Genomic DNA, 26,553 nt, shown 5'->3' on the forward strand with positions numbered 1-26,553 from the left:
TTCACTTCAATAAGCTAATAATACCCCCTAAAACTTTTTGTATCAGCAGAAATATTTTCTGCAGCTACAACTACAGATGAAAATTAAAAAACACAAAAGAGAGCTTAAGCATTTATGCCATACAAGGGTAAATGACAAGGAGATCCACATGTCAGTCCATGCTAACACATGGTCCAGTGTTAACCTAAGTAAGACTCTGGCACTTATGTCTACTCTCAGCAGCATTTATATGTGGATCTAGGTTCAAAATAAAGAAAATAAGATGGTGCTTTACATAAAATGTAGCTAAGCTAGGAGAGCTTGCAAGGGATGGTTTGGGTGCTAAAGAATTGCATTAGTGAGAAAAGCTCAGTTCAAGAAAAATACACTAAGGAGGACTAAAAATTAAAACCCACCACTCAGATGAGAGAGGCTGTCAGCTAGACAAAAACCTCTACACAAGTACTCTGGTGCCTCTCTCTTACTCCATTCTTACTCTTCCTTAAGCACTGATTTTTGACCCCTGTCAGAGCTGGGATGCTGAGCTAGGTAGATTTGTGGTTTGACTCAGTACTCGTGTTTCAGGGACATCATAATATCCTCTTTCAGAATAATATTTCTGTTTAACCCAAGCCAATGAAAAGCCTTCACTTTAAAATGCTGGTAAGCAAGAATATTCTCAAAGGCAGAAAACAAGAGCATAACCTGACATCAATTTGGTTAAAATCCTATCTGCTTTCTTTGGCTGACTTGAGAGAACAAATCAAAACTAAAATGAATAAATGAAATATTATTAAAACTGTACCAAAAATTGTCCATTTAGTTCCTAAAGATTTTATAGACATACTATACCGAATTATTTTATTTTACATTTCAGACTCATCTTTCTACATATCTGCATATATGCCATCACACTTCCTCTGTTTTCATTCCTTGATTTTACACTATTCACACAGTTTGTCTGGAAGAAGGACATACACATACTAACACTACACCAGGCTGTCAAGTTGGTAACAACTTCCTCAGCAGCATCTGTTGACAAAGCCAGTGTGCTTTAAGCACTTCAGGAGAGCTGCAGAAGGAAACCAACAAGATTATATAATATCAGAAAGATGGAAAGAATGGATTATTAATATTTTCATTTATCTTCTTCCAGAGCATCAGGCTCATGTGCTAAATAAAACTTCATCAGGAAGGACTGGTGAGACCACACAAGGACTGTTGGTAGGATTTACAAACAAGTCCTCAAAGAGCTGACCGTGGTGTTTATGAGAAATTGAAATGATAATTATCTGTTTTCAAACATTTAAGAGAATCAGAAACTACTCGGTTACTAAAACTCTACATACACACTGCCATAATTTCCATCCCTCAGAAAGCCTACTGACACACCAATCCATATATAATCAGAAGGCCTAAACTAACGCTGTAACACCATTGAAGGCTGTTCAACTACAACAATATCAAGTGAATTTACATTTTGGACAATAACTACAAAAAAACCCAAACAAATAGACGTTAAAGTTCAGGAAATCACTAGCATGATAAACAGATACTCATTGAAATTCACTCATTTGATAATGACATCCCATAACTAAGGTAAAACATTTTTTCCTTAACCTAAGAATCTTCCAGTCAGTAGGGGTGGAGGGAGGGGTGCTGACAGGAATTTTTAAATCCTTGAAGAAGAACATTTTTAATTAGCCCAGTTATCCATGTAAACATAATGTTTAACAATTTCTGTTCCAGATAGGTGGACAAAATCAACTTCACGCATTACCAAAAAAAAGTAGCAGTCATGGTTTGATACTGTCAGATAGCCTGGGTTTAGCTGCATCAGTAGTATGAAGCACAGCAAAATGTCTGCAGCCTAACTGCAACCCAGCAGAAGAAAGTAAATTATAACTAGTACTGACAATTTAACAATTTAATTCTATAAATTAGCTGTGCCTCATGCTTGCCCTTGTGATCACAGCAAATCATGTTATCTCATGCTTCGATTTGTATGGCATCATTTTGGGGTGAATATGTTCCTTACTTAAGAATGACAATGAGCTCTTTAATGCAAATATTGCTAACTTGGAAAATAGGTTGTATGTAACTTAGGAAAGAGATATGTCAAACTGTCATAATGACTGTTCAGTCCAATCAGTTTTATAACACGTGGATGGAATGGATGGATAACAACAACGCCAATGGTGCAAAATTACTTCAAAGGCTCTTCTTCATATCAGCTGTGAGTAACAGGAAGGATACGTTAATGCAATTTCCACATATGAAGAATACAACAGGAACTTAAATTTTTTATGTGGGAAGTAAGCTATTTTGTTCTTTTCTTCATATTCTTCCTTCTCTTTATAAAGGGCAATAGCCAAATAGAAACAAGCATACCTGTGAAACAACATTCACATGTTGTTGGAAAAGATAACTAACTCTTGCTTGAAAAATTATCCCCCCCGTGGTACAAACTTCTTGATTATACTGAACCACTTGCACTTGCTGAAAGTTGCACTCTGTTCCTCAAATAATGCCATAATATTAGTTCACAATTATAAAATTTTTAGTGTCGATATTTAAGGCACCAAAAATGGATTGTTTAGGTCTCTCTCTTTAGGCAAGGGACTCCAAATCATGGGTAAGGAGGTTTTAGAAGAGCTGCAGTGTTTTACACTATGACCTGCTGGCATATCCTTTTCTTTTTCAGTGGCAATGCTACCACTGCAAGGAGACAGTAGTGGCTGTAGCATCAGCTTTTGAATTACCAGTTTACAGGTTGTCATACTAAGGTTAAGTATTGCCAATTTTATGTTAACACCATATGTCAAATTGTAAACTGTCTCCACACTGAACTCACAACATAAGCAACCAAGCTCCTTCAAGTGAAGCAGGAATCCATACCTACCAAAAAGAATGCAAGCTCATTCAGTACTGAGACTCCCACAGACAGATCAAAGTCCCTTGAGATGTAAACACCAGTGAGGTCATTTGTTTGCAAATCATTTTTACTGCAAATAAGATTTAATCATCTGATTTCAGTAAGTGCCTTGAAAAAATTGCAGTCTGACAACAGTACAAAAATCCACCTCCTACTGAGCTTGCCCTACACTTAAATAAAGAAGAGTGAAAACTGATGCAGTCCTCTCTGATCATATAAACAGCCCTCAATTCTGAGCAAAATGATGGAGACCTCTCGGTTTCACCTCACTGGTTGGCTAACCCCAAGTCATAAAAGGAAAAAGTTTGAACTTTTGAAGAGACTTGTTACACCCTTCAAGCCCAGCTAATAGCCAAGAATTGTGACTCTCTCAAACTTTAGAGACAGGCAAGGCAAACCACTGTTGAGAGAAAAGAACTGATTAGACATTTCATCTTCTTATCACATTCCACAGTTAAAATATTAATCTAATAATATATTTCCATTCTGGAGATTTCATTTCTGTTCAGAAAGAATTCTTTTTTTCCTCTGCTAAATTGATGGGAAACAATGAACTACCCTAGTGTAAGATTTTGTTTAAAAGCTAAATAGTATAGCTCTGTAAAATTTAAACCAGTAAATATTAGCTTATATGACTTGACTATTAAAGAACTAATAGCTTTCCAGAGCTAAGTATAATATGTTTAAATTGACCTACAAATAAGCAGGGCAAACAATCTAAAAATAAAACACAGATAAGTCATGATAAAAATTACTTTCACAAATTGCATATATGGATGTACAGTCTCTGTACAAGCTCTGGTAACATACAATGAGGCAGATGCTTCCATTTCAGTACAAAATCACGGTATTCATTAGCCAGCACTCTAACAAGGAAAAACACTAACTTCAGTACTACAAAGTTTTGATAAGCAACAAAAGCAAGTTTTGTTCAAAGCTGACAGGCAGCATCCTTTTAAGGCAGGGTTTTGGTACAAGTCATCCAAGCCTCCACATGCAAAGCAATGTAATTGTTTAGCATGTTAAAATATGCTGTACTCAAAGAATTCACAATTTCATAATACCTACTTGTTCTCCACAACACTGCCACTTAAAATCTGTCATTCATGCAAAGAAAATAGCTACTGGAGAACATAACAGGCATACTACATACATAATTACTATACATATGTATGTATTTAGTTAAAAATACTACATCATCACAATTTCTGTATTTTCCTCAGATGAGACAGTAAAGGACAGGTCACATACATGTTTTCAGATGGTGTTAAGAAGAGCAAGATGGTTGTACAGCATTGGTTTTAAGATAATGATGATTCCCCAACATGGAACTATCCACAACCTTTCAAATAAGATGACACTAAAAAGACAAACTGCTATCAACTAAATATTAAAGAAACCTAAAAGTCGAAGTGACAGGACTGATTACTGCTTTCAGTCCTTGTTCATTTGTTTAGTCCCATATAGTACCAAGAAATTTCCCATATAAGACAAGGAGTATATGAGGTTAGCATTCTTTCCCAACATCATCCAATTTCTACATGCTTTCAACAGCAAGCATATTCACCACTGTGTAACAGCTTCAATGGCTTTCTAAACCTCAGTTAAGTACTTAAGTATGAGTGGTAATGTGAATAGCAGTACTGTGCAGCTTTATAGAATTGCTGTGCTGAGAGCCAAGGGACTGAGCAGTGAAATAAGCAAACTTCTTCTGTTAACTTACTACCCTCTGAATGAGGGGGACAGACTACAATTACATTAGAAATTCCATATTCTTAGCCTTTGTCTACATAATATATGTGCAGCTTAAGGTTCCATTTTCATTAGCTGAAAAAAGAAGAAAGATAAAGACTATTTCTTAATCCTTCATTTTCTCCTCATTGCATGGTCTTGATTTTTTAAAAAATCTGCAAAATTCTATATTTTATTACATAAACTGTGCAATGTTGATGTGCCCTCTATTGTCCATGGCAACTTATCCAGATTGCATAAATTCATGTCTGTGCTCATTTGTACTAGAAGCTTACATTCTGCAGCTATGCAGCTTTCAATTTAACTACATTATTTCCACAATAATTTTATCTACATACACTATTGCCAGTTTGCTAATGTTGCTAAGATACCAACCTTACAAATTCTTCCAGTCCCACAGACTTAAACTACACTACATTTTTAAATAGGAGTCCTGATTTTGGCAGGGGTTGCCTGCTAGAGCCAGACCTAAGGCCTCTGCATGCACATCATGTTCTGGAGGGCCTGCAGTGCTGAGCAGCATGTGATCTTCCAGTTACTGAGATGGTCCTGCCCTTCCTTAGGAGGTGGGACATATTCCATATTGTGAATTCATCTGTACTTACACTTAACAGAACAAAAATATGGCTAAAGGATAAGAGCATTTAAATAATACTGCTACTAATACAAACAAACCAAACAGTTGATGCTATGTGAGTAAGAGAGAATTACAAAATGGGCACATGCAAAATAGCCCTTGTTTTGTCTTGTCAATGAGATTTGCTGTATTAAAAACACAAAAGAAAAAACACCTGACACATTTGGACACCTAAGGAATGAGAAATACAGATGTTCACCTCCTGAGTGCAAGTTTATGTGTAACATTTTTCAAAGTATGTTACCAGCCTAAAAAGAAAATTAACATCATATTCTCATCTACTACTAAGATATTTACTGTGATTTGATGTGCAATAAAACATTTTCCATGGATAGAGACACATAAATCACCACTCACTTAAATAAAATAATAGAGCTTATTACAATTGCTGCTTCTTTCAGGGAGTCCAGAACTGGGGCAAGCAGACAAGTCATGAGCAAAAAATTAAAGTTCCAGGAAAGAAAATACATTCATATTTATGTACCAACCCACATTCTGATACTTCAGTGTTACAACAAGATGGGAGCTGCTGGCATGTGCAGCAATTAGCATTGATTTTGACAATGCAAACAAAACAACCACCTCATCTGTTTGGACTCAATATATGGATCTGATTTCACAGATCTGCCTTCATAAAGGCAGAACAGTGGCTCTGAAACTATTTCTCTTACTGTAAACTCATTTATCCTTCATGCTTGAAGTGATGGAAATGATTTATATGAACAATAACCAGAGTAGCTTCAGACTTTCAGTACAGGTTGTAAATATTATGTTAGACGAGCAAGGCACTCACTTGATTAAAAGTGCCATATACTTAGAACAAAGAATTACATACAGAAGCCAGTTGTTCGCTTAATAATTTCCCAACTCTTAAGTACTGGACTTTAGCATGCTGGTGTTCTGCAAGTAATTGAAGGTGTCCTGGCTTGTGATACCTGTATTGGTATACAAGTTAAACAACTGCACATTCCAGACATATCTAACTAGATAGAAGGAATACAGGCGAGATGCTTCTAACGATACGGCACAACCATCTACTACAGCGCCAACACCCAACTGCTAAGCGCAGCAAAGGGAAAACATATGGTGGAAGAGACACTGCAGGGAAGGAAAACAACTAAATGCTAACGGGAGAAGAAAAGAGGAAAAGGCACTAAAAAAGAAAAAAAAAAAAAATCCAAGAAGCAGAGTTTGATTTTGAACAAAGTAAGAGGAAGCGAGCAGAGTATATATTTAACCAATTTTAGTATCTTTAAGAGAAATTACTTTCTTTCCCTTCTTCAGTTCACCTTTTTGACTATTGCTAAATGAATGCTAATGCTTTCACTACATGAACTGTTTTCTTAAAATAAAAAAAAAAAAAAAAGAGAGAAAGAGCTTCCCAGTTCTTTCTTCTTTGTATTACTTCAGTGCTTTTATAGTACTCACAGTAGAAAGTTTTCTTTGCAACTTTTTATCTAGTCAAAAATACAGCTCATATTGTGCTTTCTGTTGCTTCTAACACCACCTCTACTTCTGGCTTTTGCCTCTGTTTTAGAGAGGTGAAGCTGAATGAAGCAAAACAGATTTATCTCTAGAAGTAATGATTAAAACAGCCTGTTAATTTTTGCATCAAAGAAATACTGGAGGGAGTGAGACTTCCAAAATTCCACTGCAGAGAAGAAAGCTGCAGATTAGCCATCCTTTTACCTGACAGCAAGTTCTACATTTGTCAGCAACATGTTAATATCTGCCTCGTATCAAAAGTCATCCCACACAATGTAATTGTTAGGCAAGCACACAGAAAAATGTTCAGCCCCTTTCAGGTTTAAAGCGTCTCTCTGAAGGACAGATCATCTTAACAGAAAAGGATCAGATTTGGTCATATAAAACCAAAACAAAATAAAAACCAAGAAAAAACCCCCACCATATGCAAAAATACAACCCAGAGAAAACTTTTAAGCTGAAATTAACTTACCAATGGATGCATCACCATCCAAAAGATTGTCATCTTCAGAGGTCTGAAAATCCATAATTACACCTGCGCCATCTAAAAGCTCCTCATCGCTGCTTGCACTAGTTATGCTGTTGTAACTGTTTCGATAGTAGCCTCTATGAAACAGCTGCTCAGACTCCATTTAGCTGCTTTATAACCTGTATGTATATACATAAAAAAGTTATTTTCTATTTGAATATTCAAAAAACACTACAAAATTTGTATCAAAATAAAACAAGAGTATTTTGTGCTTTGGGGAAAACTTTTTACGGCGACAATACTACAAGTTACAAAAAGGTAGCAGCAATACAGAACAAATTAATTTGATTCAAGAATTATCAGTTAAGAGAAATAACTTCATTAAAGCCTTAAATGAATCCACAGCTTGTCTATATCTTAAACACTTTACATAGAGCAAAAAGTCCAAAAGGATTATAGAAGAGCTGAAACGGGTTACAGAAGAGCACGATGACGACAGAGAACAAAATAGCTTTCCTTCTACAGGGCAACAAAATGGATCGGGACTCTTCAGTCAGGAAAAGATGCAATGTAGAAGATGACACAATAGATGTCAGCAGAACCACAAGTTGTGTGAAGAAAGTCAAGAGCATCAGCTGTTTTTCAGTGGGCCCTACATGACATAACAAAAAAGGTAAGGTGACAAGCAGAGGAAAAAGGGCTAATTCTTCATACAGCATGTAGGAAAGTGGTGGAATTCTTTGCCACTTTGCAGAAGAATGCAGTGGTTCATAAAGCAGTGAGACACACTGACGGAACAACAACAACAAAAAAACCAGCATCAAAAGCTATTAAAGACAACACCTCTGGTGGAAATGCTGGAGGCTTAGAGAGCGTTCTGGAGATGTGCATATGCTTATTCTCTTCCCTAGAGATCTGCTATTGGCAAGACAGATCTCTTTGACTTTACCCATTCTTATTTCTTAAAAGAATTATTTACAATTTAAAACATATTCTCTCCTCAGATAAATTTCTTCCATTCATCTTTATGTGAACTTTTTTCTTGATCTTCTAATATTTTACAGGCACTGGAAAAGCTTAATGGACAGCCAAGAGTATTTCACACTGACATATTAGGAAGCATATTCTATTTGAAAATACAGTTGCATCTCCATTGTTTTACCTAAATAAATCAGATCACAATTTATAATTAGATCAGAAGCTATACTTGAAGTTGTTCAAAAGATGCTAACTTTTCACACAAAGTAATTTTTTGAATTCACAAAGAAATGGTACCTACAAAGACCATGCCTCCCAAAACGTCAGTACACAAATAGACTGACTATTTCATTGCTGTGTTCACAGAAAGTCCTGTTAGTATCCCTTTCCCAGGACCAGTGAGGTGCTTTCTTAAACGGTAGGCACACAGCATAGCTAAAATGAGAAAATGGGACTTCCTACAAGTGTTTCCACTCACTGCATCATCTGCTGCCTTTCTCCACCTGCTTCATGCACCAAAACAATATCATAGACTCATCTGCCAACTGGCCTCCTGCTCAAGTGAAATCTCTATTTTAAATTTATATGAATTTTCCTACATTCTGGTGAGATTTGCAAGGAGACAGAACACTCCCTGCCTTGTCCATAGAAGTAGCACTAGAAGACAAAAAGCACAAGACAAAAAGAAACCCCGGTAACACAATGTAAGGTTTTGTCTATTGTGTTCTTCTCCTATTGTAGACCTGACTTTTTTTAACAGTTCTATTTTCCTGTTACTTTAGTAATCTTTACTATTGGGCAGAAAACAATTAACAAGGAGGAGAATGCTAACTGAATGGTGGCCTATCACAAAAAGTTGTTTGTGAATTTATCAAAACAACAAAGAGGTAGCAAATATAGACCCCAAAAGTACTACCACTTTTGTGTCAAGCCCAGGCCTCCAAACTGAATTCAAACTGCTCCAAGAACTCCTGAAGATCCTTACTGTGAGCGTCTCTCTTGTAAACCACAGGTGGAAACACAACTACCAAAAGCAATTACTTGAGCTCAAAGGGAAATGATTCTATGGTGTTAACTGACCCAAATTAAGGAAGCATGAGCACTGGGTTCTGTTATTAACCATCTGCTGTTGTATTTGATGCATACTGAGGGCATGGCTGAAGTCTGCTTAGTCTTTTAATTACAGTACCAACTTTCAAAGCCACATACAGTTTTTTCATCTAATAAAGACATTTTCCTGTAATATTCTTAGCAAAAATATTTAGTACAGTATAAGGACAGAACATTGTAAATGTATCTTTTCAAATACAAGACTATTTTATTTACATTAGGCTCCACAGCTTCAGTTAATTTTACTACAAACCTGCTATTCAGAATAAGAGAAATAACTCTCCCCTTGGATAAGTGTCTCTTCTTAGGTAAATATCAGAGCAATAGATTACAGGTATTAAATCTTCCAGTAATTGAGAAAATGCTTTCAGACTGGGCTACAATGGAAGGCAAAGTTTCATCAGTGGGTCAGCAGCTGACAAATAAAACCAACGCTCTGCAGAGCCAGGCCAAGCACACCGCAGAGAACCCCTGTACCACCGCTCCACAAGAGTGATTCCACAGGCCAACTCCTCTGGCACACACATGCCTCCAGTCGTGTGACAGGCATGATACTACAGCCCTTACCATTTTAAATGCTACATGTGGCCTGCTGTAGAAGTATTGCTGCTGATAGACCTCTCCAACAGCCACGCAAAAGCTGTAATACCAAAACCATTCATTTTGAGGGCTTTAACCAAGACTTCAATTACTTCTCTGCATTCCCAGAGAGTCAAGTACTGCCAGTGCTTTGTATCTGATTCTGTGTTACAGATCCTGCCTCACAGCAGCATGCAGCAATGGAAGGAATACAGGAAACTAAGAACAGGAGAATGTTAGCTGTTCAATAAGCTTCACACAGGACTAACATTTTACTTAAGAGTATGTCAATCACTAATGTGTCCACTGCTATCTGTAACTAATGGCAGGGAGGACAGTTCAAGTCAATGTACAACGAATTTCCTTGTGTGCCTTAAAGAAAAGGGTTTGCTTAACAAACTAGGATAAAAGGTTAGTGATGCACCATCTTGAGCTGTGTTAAACACCCAAGATAACTTATAACGTATGTTCATGTGACCTAAAACACTGCTAGCACGTGAGAGATCTGCCTCACTTAAGGAAAGGGAGTGATGTGGGCACAGAGAGTAGACTCCTTGGAAACAGACTGCTGGGAGTGTCAATAATAAAGAAAATGAAGAGCCAGGAAAATTATTTCTATTGCTACAACAGCCAGAAGAGAACCAGTATTGTGCCTGACCAACTCTGGTGCAGATTATCCTTAGTGGATAACTGGAAGAGTATGTTCATATAAGAGAACCTGCACAAATGCTTGTGGGGTTGAAAGGGGATAAATAACTATCCAACTTGCCATTTTTTAATGTCAGATCCATTCCACAGACTCCCTGCCCTACCCAAAGAAGCACTAAATGGCAAGTGGGGAAAAACAGAAGTTACTCAAGAGAAATTGCACACAGGAAAAAAAGGTACTGGCTGAATGCTAGCCAAACTAAATCTCCTGGAAAAGCAAACAAAACATTCTACACCAGGTTCCCAATAAATTCTTCTTACAGTAAGTATTTAAGCAATAAACCTTTTTTTCAACCTAGACTACTGTAAAAATCCAAGAGGAATTACAAAGGAATAATGAGAACATTAAAGATACTTCTTTTAACTTATTTCTACAAAGCACCACAGTTTTGATAGAGTCTACTCCAAATATCTCAGAAAGCAGACTCAAAAATGCTTCTGATTATCTTTGAAAAAACCCAAAAATATTAAAGTAATGCACTGTAAGAATAACAAAACAAAGAAAATACAAACAATAATCAGGAAGCTCTTGAAACAGGAAAGAATTTCACTCAACTCATATCCAAGTCTTCTACAAAATGACTGTAAAGCAAAAAAGATGCAAGTAACTCATCATGCTTCTATTACTAAGGTATTTCCAGGATGTCCTGACCCATCAAAATGCTTCTACAAAAGCAGGTTAACAGAGAGGCCTCTGGCACTAAAAAAACTAAACAACAAAATTACCAACCAAACAAGCAAAAACCCCAAACCAAACTGAAGAACAGAGAGCTAAAGCAGGATATCTTACCTGTTACGACTAGAGAGCAAAGAAAGTAATGAGCACAGGCACAGTATATTGTGGAAAATCTAATTAAATACAGCGCAGGCAGGAAGTACACTAGTAAAGGAGAAACAGCTACATTAATAGCAGAAAAAGCATACAAAGGCTGTGCAGTTTTCTGCACAGTCTAGTACCACAGGCATTTTTCTGCTCTCCAATGTCAGACAACCAACTTATCTTTCAAGCCCTACAATTAAAAGGTCAAGTAGAGAAGCAAGTCAGCTGAGGGAACCACTTCCAGTGCAGAGACATGTCTATGGAAAAGACAGAGTAGGCCAGTAAAAAGCCAGATATACAAGACATTTGTTGACAGATGATGCAAGCAATTGGTAAATCTCCAGAATGTGCTCTGTTATCCCATAAAAACACTTTTCTATATCTCAAAGGAGTGGCAGGAAAAAAAAAAAAAGGCAGTTTAGGCTTGTTATTTCCCCAGAAGGGAGGTGGAATGAAAACTTAAAAGTACTCTTCCAGATTCCAGATTACAAATTTGCTTTAAATAGTTCAAAGCCAAAAACAACTAAAAAACCCCAACAACAACAAAGAATCCAACAAACACAATCAACACAAAAAACCCCACAATAATTGATCTTAACAAAAGAGCTCTTTCTCAAACTAAGAATCCTGATTAAAAAAATCAGTGTAAAATTCATTTTTTCTGCTTAGTACTAACAACTAAGCTAAAAGGCAGTCATCTGTCCTCCAACTCACATAAATCTTCCAACAAACCCTACTCAAGTACAGCACTCAGTGAGAATGCTTTGCACCCATGAGGCAAAAGGAGATAAAATTATCAATACAAGCTTTACACATAAGAATATGTTCTACCATAGAGAAAATGCAGTGATAGAAACCAAAGAGTAATTTGCTGAAAAAATTTAAAAATAATATAGAATTTTAAATGGTTTAACTGTAAAGAACTTTCAAAACAAATCATTTGTTATAAAATAGCCAGGCATTCTATATATAGCAAGATATTTTTAAGTATCCAACGACTGTATACTTTAAGAACAGACAAATAATATGACAGAGACATTTCCCACACCCATGCTTAAATTAAAATTTTAACATGTATCCATGTATGTATGGGGGTCAAAACACCTGCCCAAAAGATGAAAGCAGGATTAAGCTGAATTCAAAACCTCCTGTACTACATTAATTTAAAATCCTGCATCTTTTTTAGTTCTTAAATAAACCTGCCCTTCAGAAAGAAATTTTAAACTCAGAAATTACAAGAATTTTATAATAGCTCTAAAACAAAGGCCATGCTGTGGCCATTCTTTCCCTTAGTCTCACCAGCATGAAAATTACATTTCCATTTTCACCACAGACTCAGCATATCTAGCTTTCATTTATTTATTCTGTCTGCGACGTGAAAATATTTAAGCAGGATGAGAACATCACTCATCTTCCAAACTCCACGCCTGGAAAATGGGTGAGTGTATTGTGAGGAATTTCTCACTGTATTTTTTAGACCACTAGCAGATTATTTTTTGCAAAAAGCCACAAAAAAAAAAATCTTAACACCTTAAGTTAAGCTTCGACCACAAAAGTTCTTAAGGATACTCAATAATCCAAAGTGTTAAAATTTAGGGAATGCATATGCTAACTTTACAGAAATATATACACAGAACATTCTCTGTAGCACTCAAAAAACCCCATCAAAAACGTTTTTGCTTTTGTGAGGGTGGTGAGGCACTGGAACAGGCTGCCTGGAGAAATTGTGGATGCCCCAATCTAGGAAGTGTTTAAGGCCAGGTTGGATGGGGCTTTGAGCAACCCGTCTAGTAGAAGGCATCCCTGCCCACAGCAGGAGGGTTGGAACTAGATCATCTTTAACATCCCGTTCAACCCAAACCTTTCTGTGATTCTATAAAAGGCCTCAGGAAAGGATCTTGGTCAATTTCTAGGTCACCTTTGGAAAAACAAAGTTATGAAGGAGCACTGCCAGTTAGTTAAGTGAAGCTTTTTGAGTTTAAAAATCAAAAAAATCTATTTGAGTTTATGTAGTAGATTCCCAGGTTGCCTTGGAAGAGAAGATAAAAAGTCAGTTTCCAAAAATATCCACAGGTAAAGCTTAGACTAGTTTCATTCACAGCTGCTTCCAAAATAAAATTACACTCATGGAGGAAAGAGACATACTCAAATATGAACAGAACCACACAGACAAAACTACAGGAAAAGATAATACTTATAAAGTACGTTCTTAGCTTTAAAACTGCAACAAAACCCCTCAGTATTTATATTTATGTTCTACTGAATCTTACCAATCTTAGTTAAAAACACTTAACAACAGCCCAAAAAGTTTCTTCATTTTTATGACAAATACCAGTATAGAATATCATCACTATATACCTGATATTCACAAAAGCAGAACCTATAATAAATACTCATTTTCATTGTATTTTTTATCTCTTCAGCTTAAAAAAAAAAAAAAAAAAAAAAAAAAAAGAAGCCAATAAAAAAACCAACTAAAACTTGACAGCCTAATTCTGGATGAACACCAAACTCATGCTTCTGGTCATATGATGCCAAACATTGAGGGCATTGACTTTAGCTTGTATAAAGTATTCAAAACCACTGTGTCTCCACTCCCTGAAATGTCATAACCGGAAAGATCATGGCTACCCACAGTTGCGAGAGCTGAGGCATTAAACGCACTGGCACAAACATACCAGGCTACCCAATGGAAGGCATTGCTTCTTTCACATTCAATTACTAATGTGGATACTTTTTAATGGCATTTCACATGCAGCAAGTTACTAATGTGAACACTCTAACAGCATTCAACCAAACTGGCTGGATTAACTGAAAACTCCACTTTAAATTTATCTAAGCTTATTTATTGATACATTAGAAAAAACTCTGTTATCAGAGCTGAGGACTAGTATCCCACTCAGGTACAGTAACAAGCAGCTCCATGAGTGGTAGTGTCTTGGAGAGGTTTTCAGTCAACAGATGAGAAATAACATTGCAACTTGTTAAGACAACTGAAAGGTAAACCCCGTATTTCTCTTTTGAAGGGCAGGACCTATGACTGCAGTTTCCATTGTAGGCAATGTAACTCCTCTTTGTTGAGTCTTAGGTCACGATGCTCATTTTCTGTTTGATGAAAAGACACTGCAACAGTGTCTCTTTACAGTTTTTAAAGGGTTTTGCTCCTTTTTCATGTGGACTTGTGTTGAAGTCATCTGAGGGTTATACAACGGAGCAGAGCTTTTACACATCACCAGAATGACCAGAAATCTTGTTAACCATACTACTTTTCTTCAACTTTTCAGAGAAATGCACTGAGCAGTCCCCAACTATGTGTACAGATTCCTAAGTTCAGGGTCACACCTGAGTTGAGAATTTTTCAGATCATTTCATTCAAGTTCAATATAACTCAGTATTGTCAAATTGGAATCTGAAAAAGCACCACCGTCCCCAGTTTAGCTCTAAGCATCTTCTCAATAACAGCAGCTACCACAGATTGTTTAAGGTCTGAATTAAACTTTCTTTAGAGGCAAGCTAAAGCCCCTGAGATCAAGGAAAATATCCTATAGAGCTCTCCAAAACACAGCACAGTCACAGGAGCACTACTTGTGAAATCTTGTGGGGACCCCTGGTGGTTCCTGGTACTTACTCACCCTACTAACAGTTTTCCAGCTTCAAAGGAGTGAAGAAAACACCAGCTAAAGAGGAACATACCCACTGTACTCTTTTAGAAGTGACAGGCATTTGGTCACCAGAAACAAAAAAAGGCTGGGCACTCCTCTTGGTATGTGTAACTGTAGAATCCCAGAAGAAAAGGGGCTTTGAGTGTGCCTTTGTGTGTTTGAGTATGCCTCAAACACTGATAGCTGGATGGCTGTGGAGCCAACCAAGGATTGTTGGCAATAGCAGACAAGGATTGTTGGTACTAACATGCCATGAAAAAGGACAAGATATGGCTGGAGAAGGGGCCATGCAGATGTAGGGCAGCACTCCTCAGGGACAAACATCCTTGGTCTAGTTCCCAGAGATAAGCACAACACAGGACAGCACAAGCACAGGCATGAGGCTAAGGTATGGGTATGGACTGTAGAGAGAGCTCAAGACTATCCAAGATCCCAGAAGCTCCACAGCCCATTTCCAGAAAGGTCTGAAAGAACGGACTGCACACGATGGGTAATCTGCACAGAAAGCAAGAAACCTGCCTTCAGGGTGAGGAAACCTATGTATTAAAAAGTACCCCCAGCAAGCCCAGGCAGTGCCCCAAGGACATCTCATCAGCTGGACTAATGCTGAAACCAGGACTAGTGATCTCTTTTTCTCTCTTTCCTTTCACCCTATCCCTTTATCCAAAGCCCACTGCCATGCGCTTCTATGCACTAACATAGCAACTTCCATGCCAAGTGTGTTACGTACTAACAAACTTTCTGATTGATTGCAGACCCTCTGACTTTTGTTGTTCCTTTTGACTACGAGCATTTACGAATTATGAGTGCTTCCTTCTCCTTAAGAGAGGGACATCACAGCAGCAGAGGGATAAACTGACAGCTGTATGAACAGCTATTTAAACTTCACAGCCAGGAGCCCTGACAATAGGCTTGCTCTGTTTCCTCTCAAGCAACAGTGTTAAGGCAGCAAGGTGAGGAAGGACTGAAGTGATCTGTGATCAACACCTGATTTGGCTCATGGCTGACATCCTTTCCTGGACTACAGAGAAGCCACCTCATTTTTCTAAAAACAGCACCTCCAACCATTACTGGTGGGCATTCTGGTCATTTTCAAAGAACGAAATAAATATATAAATGTATTCTAACTAAAGGAGATTAAAAAAAAAATCAAAAGGCAGTGAAGCTCTAGATGCACAAACAGCACCAAAAGCAAAGTATTTACTAAATCAAGTGTGTTAGCAGTTCAGAATGCACAGCAGGTTCCCCTCACTCGAATATTCTTCTCTCCAGCTGTAAAACCTACTTGAAAGGTTGGCAAGGGCATCTCCCAAAATTATGTGTATTTTATCAGGGTCTACAAATGGTAGACAAGTTTCTGGCAGGAAAGTCCGGAGGCAAATTTACTATTCAATAGTGGCATCAAGCTGAAAACAAGACTCAAAGTGAGTATTTTACGAGGAAAAAAAGCAATTCGGTTCATGAGAGATTTTTAATACTACAAAAAAAAAAGAATCACCTATAGTTTACTAAAAGACTTCTAGCTAACAGACTGCAAAGAAGGTGAGTTATCTTAAATGTGTTAATAACCACAGAGATGAGGTCAGTTCACTGAGTTCATAGATCAAATTTATTAAAAATAATCCATCCTCTACCTATCCAAGAAACAAAACATTCTTTAAAATTTGTTAGGAATAAACACTAGATTTTTCTAACTGTGGTAATAACATAAATATTTAGTGCACAGATTGTTAGGTCTCCTCAGGTGTCTTAGAAGCTTTACTGCCTAAGTGAAAAAAATATTCACATCTCAGCACAAAACAGAAGAAAACTACTAAGTCTGTTAGACTGATAATAATTTAAAGTTGGCTGCAAGACAAGAAGCAAAAAGTCAAATAACAGTTAAAGAAATTTTCAGTTTTCTTTCCTAGATATACTCCGGAAATTTATAGATTTTTCAAAATCAGAAAATGAATGTGTTTGGAAGCATATGGAGAACTGAAATTTTTTTCCCAACATATACATGAGACAAATTAAAAGCGGAAGACTCAGGGGAAAAGCTGCAGTAGATCAAAAACTGCAGATAACACATCAAAATCCAACAAATCTGGCAGAAAACAATAATTTGAAGAGAAGAGAGGAAGGAACTCAAACACAAACTTATCTTTCAGGAAAACAAGTACTTGAATTTAAACTGGCAGGATGTCAAAATATTAAATCACCCCAGTAGCTCTATCTGGAATTGAAACAAAGTACTGAAGTGAAATGCCATTTTTACTATTTCAATTAGGAAACATTTCTTCATTATATTTTATCTCAGAACGAACATGTAAAATGCACATTTGAGTACTTTGTCTCTTCTGACTTTTTAGAGAAATTTATGAAAATATATCAAAAAAAAAGGGAAAAAAAGTAACAGCAAAGATTATTTTTATCAAAAGGTCTGTGCTTCAGGACTGAACTTAATTCACTTTTTCATTTACTACTCCTCCTTACCCTCAAACAGTAAGAACAGTCCACTCCTGTAACTAGAAAGCCTAAGGAAGATGCTTAACAAACTAAACAGCCGAATGCCTAGAAAGTTCAAGAGGAAAATACCTGTCTAGACTCTCTGTAAGTTATTAAAAATAACTGCTGGTACCCACTACGAAGTTATAAATTCTGTTCTACACACTCCTTTCCAGGAATATATACTCAAGACTACATAATACAAACTAATAAGGACACTCCAGATGTAAATGGATTTGTAACTATTTTAACAGCTTTGTCTAGAATCATTTCTATTACGCATGAAAGCTGTGAATTATTTCATCAACTCTCTTCTCCAGTAATAAAAAATATCAGTTCATTACGTATAATTACTATCTCAACAATTTACATTTTTCAGTTTCTATGTTTTTAAAGCAGAGCACATTTCCCAGCAGAAAAAAAAATTTTATGCATTTACAACCCTCTTATCATAATCAATTTAAATTAGCATGGTTTTGTCCAGGCTTTATTCTCTCAGATTATTTTATAAAGGCTTTCAAAATTCAAAAACAAGTTTCAAGTTAAACGACTCTAAAAATTTGTAATTGTCAACTTTCTAATATTCTGAGCATCTTCAGTTTCCAAAGCATGGCATATAAACAAGCACGAAGTACTGTATTGCAGAGCCTCCTTGTTCACAAGCACAGGTAAAAGCTGGCCTGACACCCGAACAACTTTAGCAAGTCAGATAACACAGAACCTGCACTTTCAGCTTGTGACATAAGGAACAACTGAAACAAGGACGAGAGAATTAGGAACTTGCTCACAGGCATTAAGTTGAAACCTTAGTTTTGGGAAAATAAGCAGGGAGCGTACAAAAGCAATTCCATGCACACGATCACTGCCACTGCTGACAACCTTTGGAGTTTATTGGGTTACTGCTGCTGTCAAGGCGCCAAAGCAAGAAATTTAGGAACATGCAAAATAGTCTGAGAATTAGGAAATTAACTCAAATTGGCACTATCACTTCTGGCACAAATCTCTTCAGCAGCAGAGCTTCTATTCTACTTTTTACATTTATGACCAAGTTAAAAATATCCCTACTGCCAAATTTTTATAAGACTTTACCCTGAAAACTTGATCTTCACAGTTACACCTATCCACATGCATATGAAGTCAGCTAAATAAGAGCAGAAAAAAACTATCTCAGTGTTCCTAGAATGCCTTTTGGCAATGGTTGTGAACTTGGAACAGTTGTCCCGGCTCTAGTGCTTACACTCAAGGAATGCAACTCTGCTGTTCCAGTTAAGACACACACACACAGACCCCAAAGCAAAGTTGGGGGGGGAAAGCCAAATTTTATATTCAGTGAACAGGAGAACATATATTATGCAGCCACCTGTTCATAGAGTAACCAGCACATTGGGTTTTCACTTGCAGGTTACTCAAACATCAATTTGGTGTGCAAGAGAGCACAAGAGAAAGTATAAACACGGTCATGAGAAAAATGCTGACAAATTCGTAAAATAAAGGGGTTCAGAGCAGTGCACTCACAAAGAGCAAAGGCCAACAGCTTCTACTATCTTTCCTGGTCAAGAATTTGGATAGGCTTGTTACTGTTGCAAGAGGAAAAGAGGGGAGGAAGCAGGGGGGGATTTTACGTAAGATTACTTTAATTTGCAAGTGTGCACCACAGAGAGAACAGTGGAATAGTAAACCATTCAAAGAGGGCACTGTAAAAGTTTGGGCAAAGAAAACCTTGGAATACAACAAGTAAAATATGTTTCTAGAAACATTACAATACACACTGTGTATGACATCTACTACTGCCAGGCAAAGAATTTTTAGGACTGACATACCACATACCAATACTAAACAGAAGCAAACAAGCTCAGTTTTTCTGAACACCAAGTAAATTCTGTTTTCACGTGTGTTGCACAGAGATGCAGAGTCATTGTGTTTCAAGCTGTAAGTTTCAAACTACCTGTAGTTTTCCCAGAGCAGAACTCTTTCCCGCTCTGACAACTTTGCAGCAAGTTTACATCTGATTGCCACCCAAAGAGACAAGACGTCAAATTTACATCAGTCAGTGAAAGACTTATCTTAGCAAAACCAAGAGAGACAGCTGGTGAGTTCTCTTTAATTATGCTTCACAAAGGTATGTTTCCTATAATGCACAAATATTTTTTTTAATTTTACATTACAGCATATTGACATTTCCTTAAATAAACAGTTTTGATGACTATCTGCTTTCAAATCTGTCATACCAACACATCCTTCATTCAAATAGCTGTATCTGCAAAGAAGTATCTCTGTTGCTAAGGGAAACAGAACATAAACCCTTTCACAGGTCTACCAAAAAGAAAAGCATCTAAAAGCAAAAAGCACCAATTCACCTGACAATTTCTCTCACAAACTCTGCACTACAAACTTCAGATGTCTCACACCCTCAAAAATGATGTGTAAGTCCTCACACCCAAATGACTACCTCTTACCAATATGTTGCCAAAAATATTGAAGCATCTATTCTAACACAGGTTAGTCCCAGCAACACTTTAAATTTGGTTGTAAGGCCCTATTTTACCTAATTTCGTATTTCAAAGTGTGACACAGCAAATTTACTATGCTACACTGAACATAGTTCACTATAAGCACATGATTTTCCACTGTCACATTCACAGCCATTCATTCCAGGTGAGAATTGATACACACTTGTTTTACGGCCATTTCTGTGGTTTTGGCTAGGGAAGGGAAGAATTTTGGACAAGTAGGGAAGATAATATGAAATAATGCAGTCAATATTCAGTTTTAACCTCGCTGACCTGCACGCCCATTTAATTACGAGGCTCCAACAGGAGCCCATCACCTCGCTCCATTGCCCAAGAGCGGCCCTACTAGCCAAACCCATGAGCCAACATAAAGCTAGCAACTCATGCAGAATAATCCTTCCAGCGCTGGTTACGTGGGGAGGAGACCCTGGATATTCCCAGCCGCAGAGCCCCTCGCTTTCTGTGTGCGCACCAGCGCTGCCCGGAAGAACACCGGTATGGGGTGACAGGGTGTAAACATGCTGTGTTTACGCTGTGCGAACACGCGGGGCATTGCCCCCCTCATCCCGGCCTTTCGGGGGAGGCGCACGGACGATGTGAGGGGTCCGCGAGGAGCCACCACGTCCGTCCCTTCCCGCCCCCGGCCGCCCGGAGCCGCCTCGCTGGCGGGGGTGCAGCAGCCGCTCGGCGGGCGGGGGCTGCCGGCCGCCCGCTCCCCTCCTGCCGCCGCCTCGGCCCCGCTCGCTCCCGTGCCGTGTCCCTGGGCCGCGGGGGGACCCGAGCCTGCCCCGACCCGACCCGCCCGTACCTGCGCGGGCGGCGCCGCCCGCTGTTCCCCTGGGAGGCGCTGGCTCATCCTCCCTCCGAGCACCAGCGGGACACGGGCGCAGCCCCCGAACCCGCGGCCGCTCCGCCGCCCGGCACCGCCCCCTCGGCCCGGGGAGGGCGGGGATTCCCACCGCGCAGAATCGGCGCCCCTCGGGCCGCCGCGGTCACCATCGCCGTCACTGCTGATTCTGCTTCCCGCGGTCCGCCCGGCGCGGGTCCGTCCCCCGCTCCCGCCCGCAGAGGGGCGCGGCTTCCCGGCGGCCCGGGAGGGGCCCATGCCGGGCTGCCTCGCTGCAAGGGTGGGTTGAGGGCCCAGGGGGAGGCAGGACAGTCCCGCGCTTCAGAACGGGGTGGAGGCGGTTTCCCAGGTAAAGGAGGCAGAGAGATGCTGGGTACATCGCGGCATCGTTCGGCTTCAGGGTAAACTGCGCCGCCTCTAAATTCCAGGCGCTGCAGGGGCCCCGAGAGCTTAAGGGTTTTACTTGCAGAGAAAACGCAGGTATCGGGCTGGGTACAGAACTCCTGGGTACTGCCAGCCGAGGTGCTGAGGCCAGTGTGGGGTTCACTTAACACACAGCGAATGAAAGTTCCACCAAAACATGTCAAGAGGTGGATTTTTTTTTATTTTCGCTAAGGAAAATGCCCGCTGGTCCGTTTATGTGCAAAGCTAACAAACTCGGAGGGCGCCGTGCCCTGTGCCCACCGGGTGATGAATCGTGGCACTCGGACTGAGAAAGCGCGTTGTAAATCACGAGGCTTTTTGCCCCTAGGCGCTATTAAGGCGCGCATTGGAGTCGGGAACGGAGGAGCCACAGGTGCAGCCCGACCCTCCCCGGTAAGCGCTGCGCTCAGCCCCGCCGGGGCACGCTTCCCCCTAGGAACCCTGCCCCGGGGCTGTCCTTGGGAAGACACATACCCCGGTGCCGGGCTGTGCGGTGCTGTGGGTCGCGGGTCGTTCATGAAACACTTGTAGCTGGTTTTGGAGGTTCCCCCCTCACAAAACGCTGACAGCCGCACGCGCCCCGCCCGTCACGTGACCCCGGCCGCGCGTTACCAGGGTGAAGTGCCGCTAACGCGGAAAGGGCGGGCGGGCAGAGCCCCGGCCCCGCCCCGGTGCGGGCTCGCCCAATGAGAGCCGAGCTGCGGGGCGGGGCCGCCAATAGGGGCGGGGGGGCGGGGCCTTGGCAGGCGCGAGGCCAGGTTGGGCGGCTGCGGCCGCGGCGGGCAGGTATGGCGGGGTGGGCGCGGGGGAAGCTGAGGCAGGGTGGGGACGGGGCGGGCGGGGCCGCCCTTCTGCGGAGCCGGGCAGGTAGCGGGTGGTCTCTCCCAGCCTCCTTGGGGCGGGGGGTTCCCGGCCGCGCCTCTCGCCCCGGTGCTGGGCTTGCTCTGGCTGTGCGGGGGCGGCGGCCTGGCGGGGCCCGCTTGCGGAGCGCGGCCCGTCTCGGCCCGTGCCCTGCTCTGCCCTGCTCTGCCCTGTTCTGCCCTGCCCTGCCCTGCCCTGCCTCTCCCCGTACGCGCGGCCGTGGCCTGGCCGTGCGCTCTGGTCGGTCGGGCTGCTTCGGGGCGTGACTTGCGCCGCTTTCCTGCGTGTCTGTGGTGGGTGAACTGACTTACTGCTCTGGGCTTGAAAAGACAACGCCCTGTCGGCGCTGATGTTCTTTCTCAGGACGCCTATTTTTCCCTTGCCACACGTACAAATAAGCTATCTAACTCATAGAAGATTATATACCCGCTTTGACTGAACTGTAACTTCTCTCCCACTGGCTGGTTTTTGACCATTTGTATTTGCACAGAGCAGCATGCAGTAGGAGCCCTAAGCTACACATGCAGCTGGTTTAACGGTAGAACAACATTGATTGCTTCATAAAGTAGGGAAGGAAGAGAACTTCAGTAAAGTAATGCGAAGTTCAAGTTGTGTCCCACCTGCTGTGCTTTTACAGTTGCCCGCAAGAGAATATTGCAGTTAATACCAGTCCTTCTTATGTTTAGAAGTTCAACTTAACATTAAACTATCTTTATGCGCTGTAAGAAAAAAGAACAACCTTACCAAGACGCTGCAGGCCTGTAATTTTAACTTTTTCATTTCCTGGTAGTTATGCTTAGTCTTAGTAGGCTTCGCATCTCCTCTTTTGCAGAACAGATTACTTCAGATCTCTCGTTTTGTTGTGCTATGCTAATCAAGCTTATTCATTTTAGTCTGCTTTCATGGTATAGGTCCTGTTAAGCAGCATCTGTGTCTAGTACATGGTAATTCTGTAAACACAAAAACGTTATCTCAAATTGAGGAGAGACCCTGTTTGTGAGACCTGTGATGTGTGTGAAGTATGGATCTAAGCTACTAGGATCTCCTGTTGGAAGGAAGTTGGACACAGCAAAGCAGAAATGCTATTAGTTCTTGCAAGTGAGGCTTAAATGCAGAAAATTGTAGGACCTTTTTGTCTTTTTCAGCTTATGGAAACTTCCTCAGGGTATGGAAGCTCTTTTTGCTGTAAAAAATATGATCTTTTAGTCTACTGTAAATTTGCTCTGACATTTGTCAGTTTGGTCTTTGTTTTGCCCTTTCCCTTTGCTGTTCTGACACATCTGTGTATTACCAAAGCTTCCACTTGCAGTTCCTTAGTGTCCTGGTTTTACCAAAGTATTTTTTAATATAGAACCTTAAACACCATCAAAATTCAGCTGAGTACTCCTTTTAATCTGAAAAGGTAGTCTAAATGGTCAGACAGTACATGAAAAATAGTGATTTGCACTATTTTGTAATGATTTGTCTTATATGCAATATGAAAAAAGTCTGTCAGTCAGACTTAAGACCACACCTCTCTTTACTGAATAATAATTCAAAATGTGGTGGGGATCTGTGTAATTCAGTCCATCTTTAGCTTCGTTATAGTGATAAAAAACCTGGATTTAGTGCTTCTTAAGAAACAATGCATAGGGATTCCCCTCGCCCCCATTGTATTTCTTCCAAGTAAAGCTGAACGAAAGATTGTCAACCAAGTGCTATAGTTCTATGATGTGTGTGCCAGCTGAATCAGAAGCCTTGGCACTGACTGCACTGATTATTTAAAGATAAAACAGATCCCTTTTAGTCAAAAGGAAAGATGAAACAAGTTTTAGTTATGCGGCCCTTGTTGAGCCAACTATACCAAAACAGAATTGAGACTAAGAGTTGATGATTTACAGAAAAGCAACTGAAGAGACAAATGAATCAATGTTTCGAGCAAAAAAAAAAAATATACCATGACCTGATCAGGCTAGATTGCTAAGTACACCTAATTTAATCTACTTGTGGTTTTTTTGTGTTGTTATTTTTTTCCAGGACTCGAGTAAGGATGCCTTAAGACAAGAACTATGGATAAATATATCAAAGTACGGAAGATTGGAGAAGGATCCTTTGGGAAAGCAATACTTGTCAAAGCTAAAGAAAATGGCCAACAGTATGTTATCAAAGAAATAAACATCTCTAAGGTGAGTAATTATTATTAATTAATTCCTGATCCATTCTTTTTGTGTTTCTGTTCTCATGAATCATTATTTTCCTTCTGAAGATGTCAAATAAGGAGAGAGAAGAATCAAGGAGAGAAGTTGCTGTTTTGGCTAACATGAAACATCCAAATATTGTCCTGTATAGGGAGTCATTTGAAGGTAAGGTGAACTAATACAGTAGAACCTGAAGTAACGTGAGTGACTCTGCACTACTTACTGCATTTAGTCTAAAAGTCAGGGAGTTTTCTCTCTTTAATCAGTATTTTTCATACCTTTATTACTTACTTCAATTATTTTCCATTGTATTTTTTTCACAATTCCCATCCATGTTTAAAAAGAATTGTAATTTAGAAAAAAGGGTAACAAATATTCATGACTGTATGTTACATGCATCGATTTTGGTTGATGCTTAAATGCAAGATATTCTCTTGTTTCTCCAGAGCATAAGTCTCCTTGAATACTTGTGTATACCTTAGCAACTGGAATGCTTGTGTAGGTTAAATTACAGTCTAATTTTGGATATTGATAACCTAGCAAGAGCAGTTTCATGTCCAAGTCTGTTGTCTTAGAGTTCAGTCTTCAGTAACTGCAATCATACTGCTTTCAGAGCTGGAAAAATAGATGGGACTGTTTACTTCATCGGGCTATAAAGGAAGGAGAAATAGAATTCTACATTGTCTTCACAGTGCATGTCTTGGGAAATGGGCAGAACAGAAAAAAGATTCCAAAACCCCATTATAAAAGTTAAAATATTATTAAAAGTCCCTAAATATTATTTGAAGTGCTGTTTAGAGATTCTGGTCTCTTCTTCTTTCCCTCCTTTCTGCTGACTTTCTTACGTCTTTCACCTGGGGCTTTCACTTTTTCTATTCATTAAATTAGATTTTTGCAACATAATCATATTACACAGCCACACTTCTGGTTTAGAAATGCACAGTGCTGCCTTCTTTGTGATAGAGGCCTGTTCTTTAAGACTGCTTTTTTCCTTTTTTCTTACAAGGTAGATCCTGTAGTCCATAATTCACAAGACTTGGTGTTGCATCTTTATTGCTGGGACCCATTGTCTTTGAATATATTGAATATAAGGTTTATAAATGTAAATTATTTCAGCAATAGATGTGCAAGAAGTCCAGACTCTTAGAATCATCTTTTAAAATAGTACTAATTAAAGATAATAATAATAAAATCACCAAATAGAGAAACAGCTTTAAAGGTTTGATGTTTTGAAAAGCAGATTTCAGAAGCGTTCTGTGGGAGTGAAATTTAAGTGACTTAGATGATTCAATTGATTTTTATTCAAAGTTTTTTAAGTACTGTGACTTTTTCATAGAATAGGAGCTCTTTTCTTTCAAGCAGCATGTGACTGACTTTCTGTGGTTATTCATCTCTTCTCAAAATCACGCCTAGTATGTGAGTAGTGTAGCTCTTACACTTTTGGCAGCTTGCAATTTGCTTCTGCCTAACCTGTTTTCCCATCAGTAACTGGGAAAACCATAACTTTGAATGGAATGTATTATATTTGTTCATACCTCCTACTGGAAACTTGCATGGGACTTTTTGAAGTCTCCCCAGATTTCATTAAAAAATGAGAAAATAATTGTTTCCATCTCTCATTGTCTGCTGGAAGTTCTCTTACTGTTCTTCAGACTGAAATAAACTGCATGTCTAGTATGACAGCTGATGGTGGTTGTATTCTGGCAAGTCCAGGTAAAATTCCAAGAAAGAACAAGGCAAGTAGAGGCGCAAATTAAGATCCCTATTTTTCGGGTGGGGGATCCATAGGATATTTGAAAGCAGTTTGAATATTGATTTTATATTGCATTCATAAAATGACACCTTTAATTTCATAGTGGTTTTGAATGCTGTGTTGGGGCACTGGTTCAACAGATGTAATTCTTTTCTCTACCTATCAAAATAACCCAGTGCTACCAAAATGGGAAAATTAGGTTGTGAAACTCAAAATAATATTTTTGTTTGAAGTTTGAAAAAATGAACTAATAAATTATATCTGAAGCTGCACGTGAAAAAGTAAATGTTTTGTTGCTTTTTCTGTTATTGTAGTGAAGATATTTGGAAAGTTAAGTGAAGAAGGGTCTTGTTTTTGTGTTTTTGAAATACTTGGTCATTT

The 26,553-nt window shown here is 39.5% G+C and overlaps 2 protein-coding genes across 16 annotated transcripts in view; one reads left to right on the plus strand and one right to left on the minus strand.

Annotated features, from left to right (window-relative positions):
* CLCN3 (chloride voltage-gated channel 3) overlaps positions 1-21,052 on the minus strand; it is a 65,962-nt gene extending 44,910 nt beyond the window's left edge. The window contains exons 1-2 of one of the 2 annotated variants that reach the window (XM_048305380.1): positions 20,920-21,052; positions 7,261-7,436 (exon numbers count right to left, since the gene is read on the minus strand). In XM_048305380.1, coding sequence (XP_048161337.1) covers positions 7,261-7,420 — 160 coding nt within the window. In that variant the 5' untranslated portion in view covers positions 7,421-7,436; positions 20,920-21,052. The remainder of the gene's footprint in view (positions 1-7,260; positions 7,437-20,919) is intronic. The other variant, XM_048305382.1, reaches the window with a different exon arrangement.
* Positions 21,053-21,171: 119 nt separating this feature from the next.
* The window catches only part of NEK1 (NIMA related kinase 1), a 46,953-nt gene continuing 41,571 nt past the window's right edge, over positions 21,172-26,553 (plus strand). For 9 of the 14 annotated variants that reach the window (XM_048305371.1, XM_048305373.1, XM_048305364.1 and 6 more), the window contains exons 1-3: positions 21,172-21,307; positions 24,259-24,407; positions 24,488-24,584. In XM_048305371.1, coding sequence (XP_048161328.1) covers positions 24,291-24,407; positions 24,488-24,584 — 214 coding nt within the window. In that variant the 5' untranslated portion in view covers positions 21,172-21,307; positions 24,259-24,290. Of the gene's footprint in view, positions 21,308-21,709; positions 21,775-22,114; positions 22,168-24,258; positions 24,408-24,487; positions 24,585-26,553 lie in introns of those variants that run through there. The other 5 variants (XM_048305374.1, XM_048305377.1, XM_048305378.1 and 2 more) reach the window with 3 other exon arrangements.

This window comes from Corvus hawaiiensis, chromosome 5 (genome assembly GCF_020740725.1).
Source record: "Corvus hawaiiensis isolate bCorHaw1 chromosome 5, bCorHaw1.pri.cur, whole genome shotgun sequence".
Classification (NCBI taxonomy): Eukaryota; Metazoa; Chordata; class Aves; order Passeriformes; family Corvidae; genus Corvus; species Corvus hawaiiensis.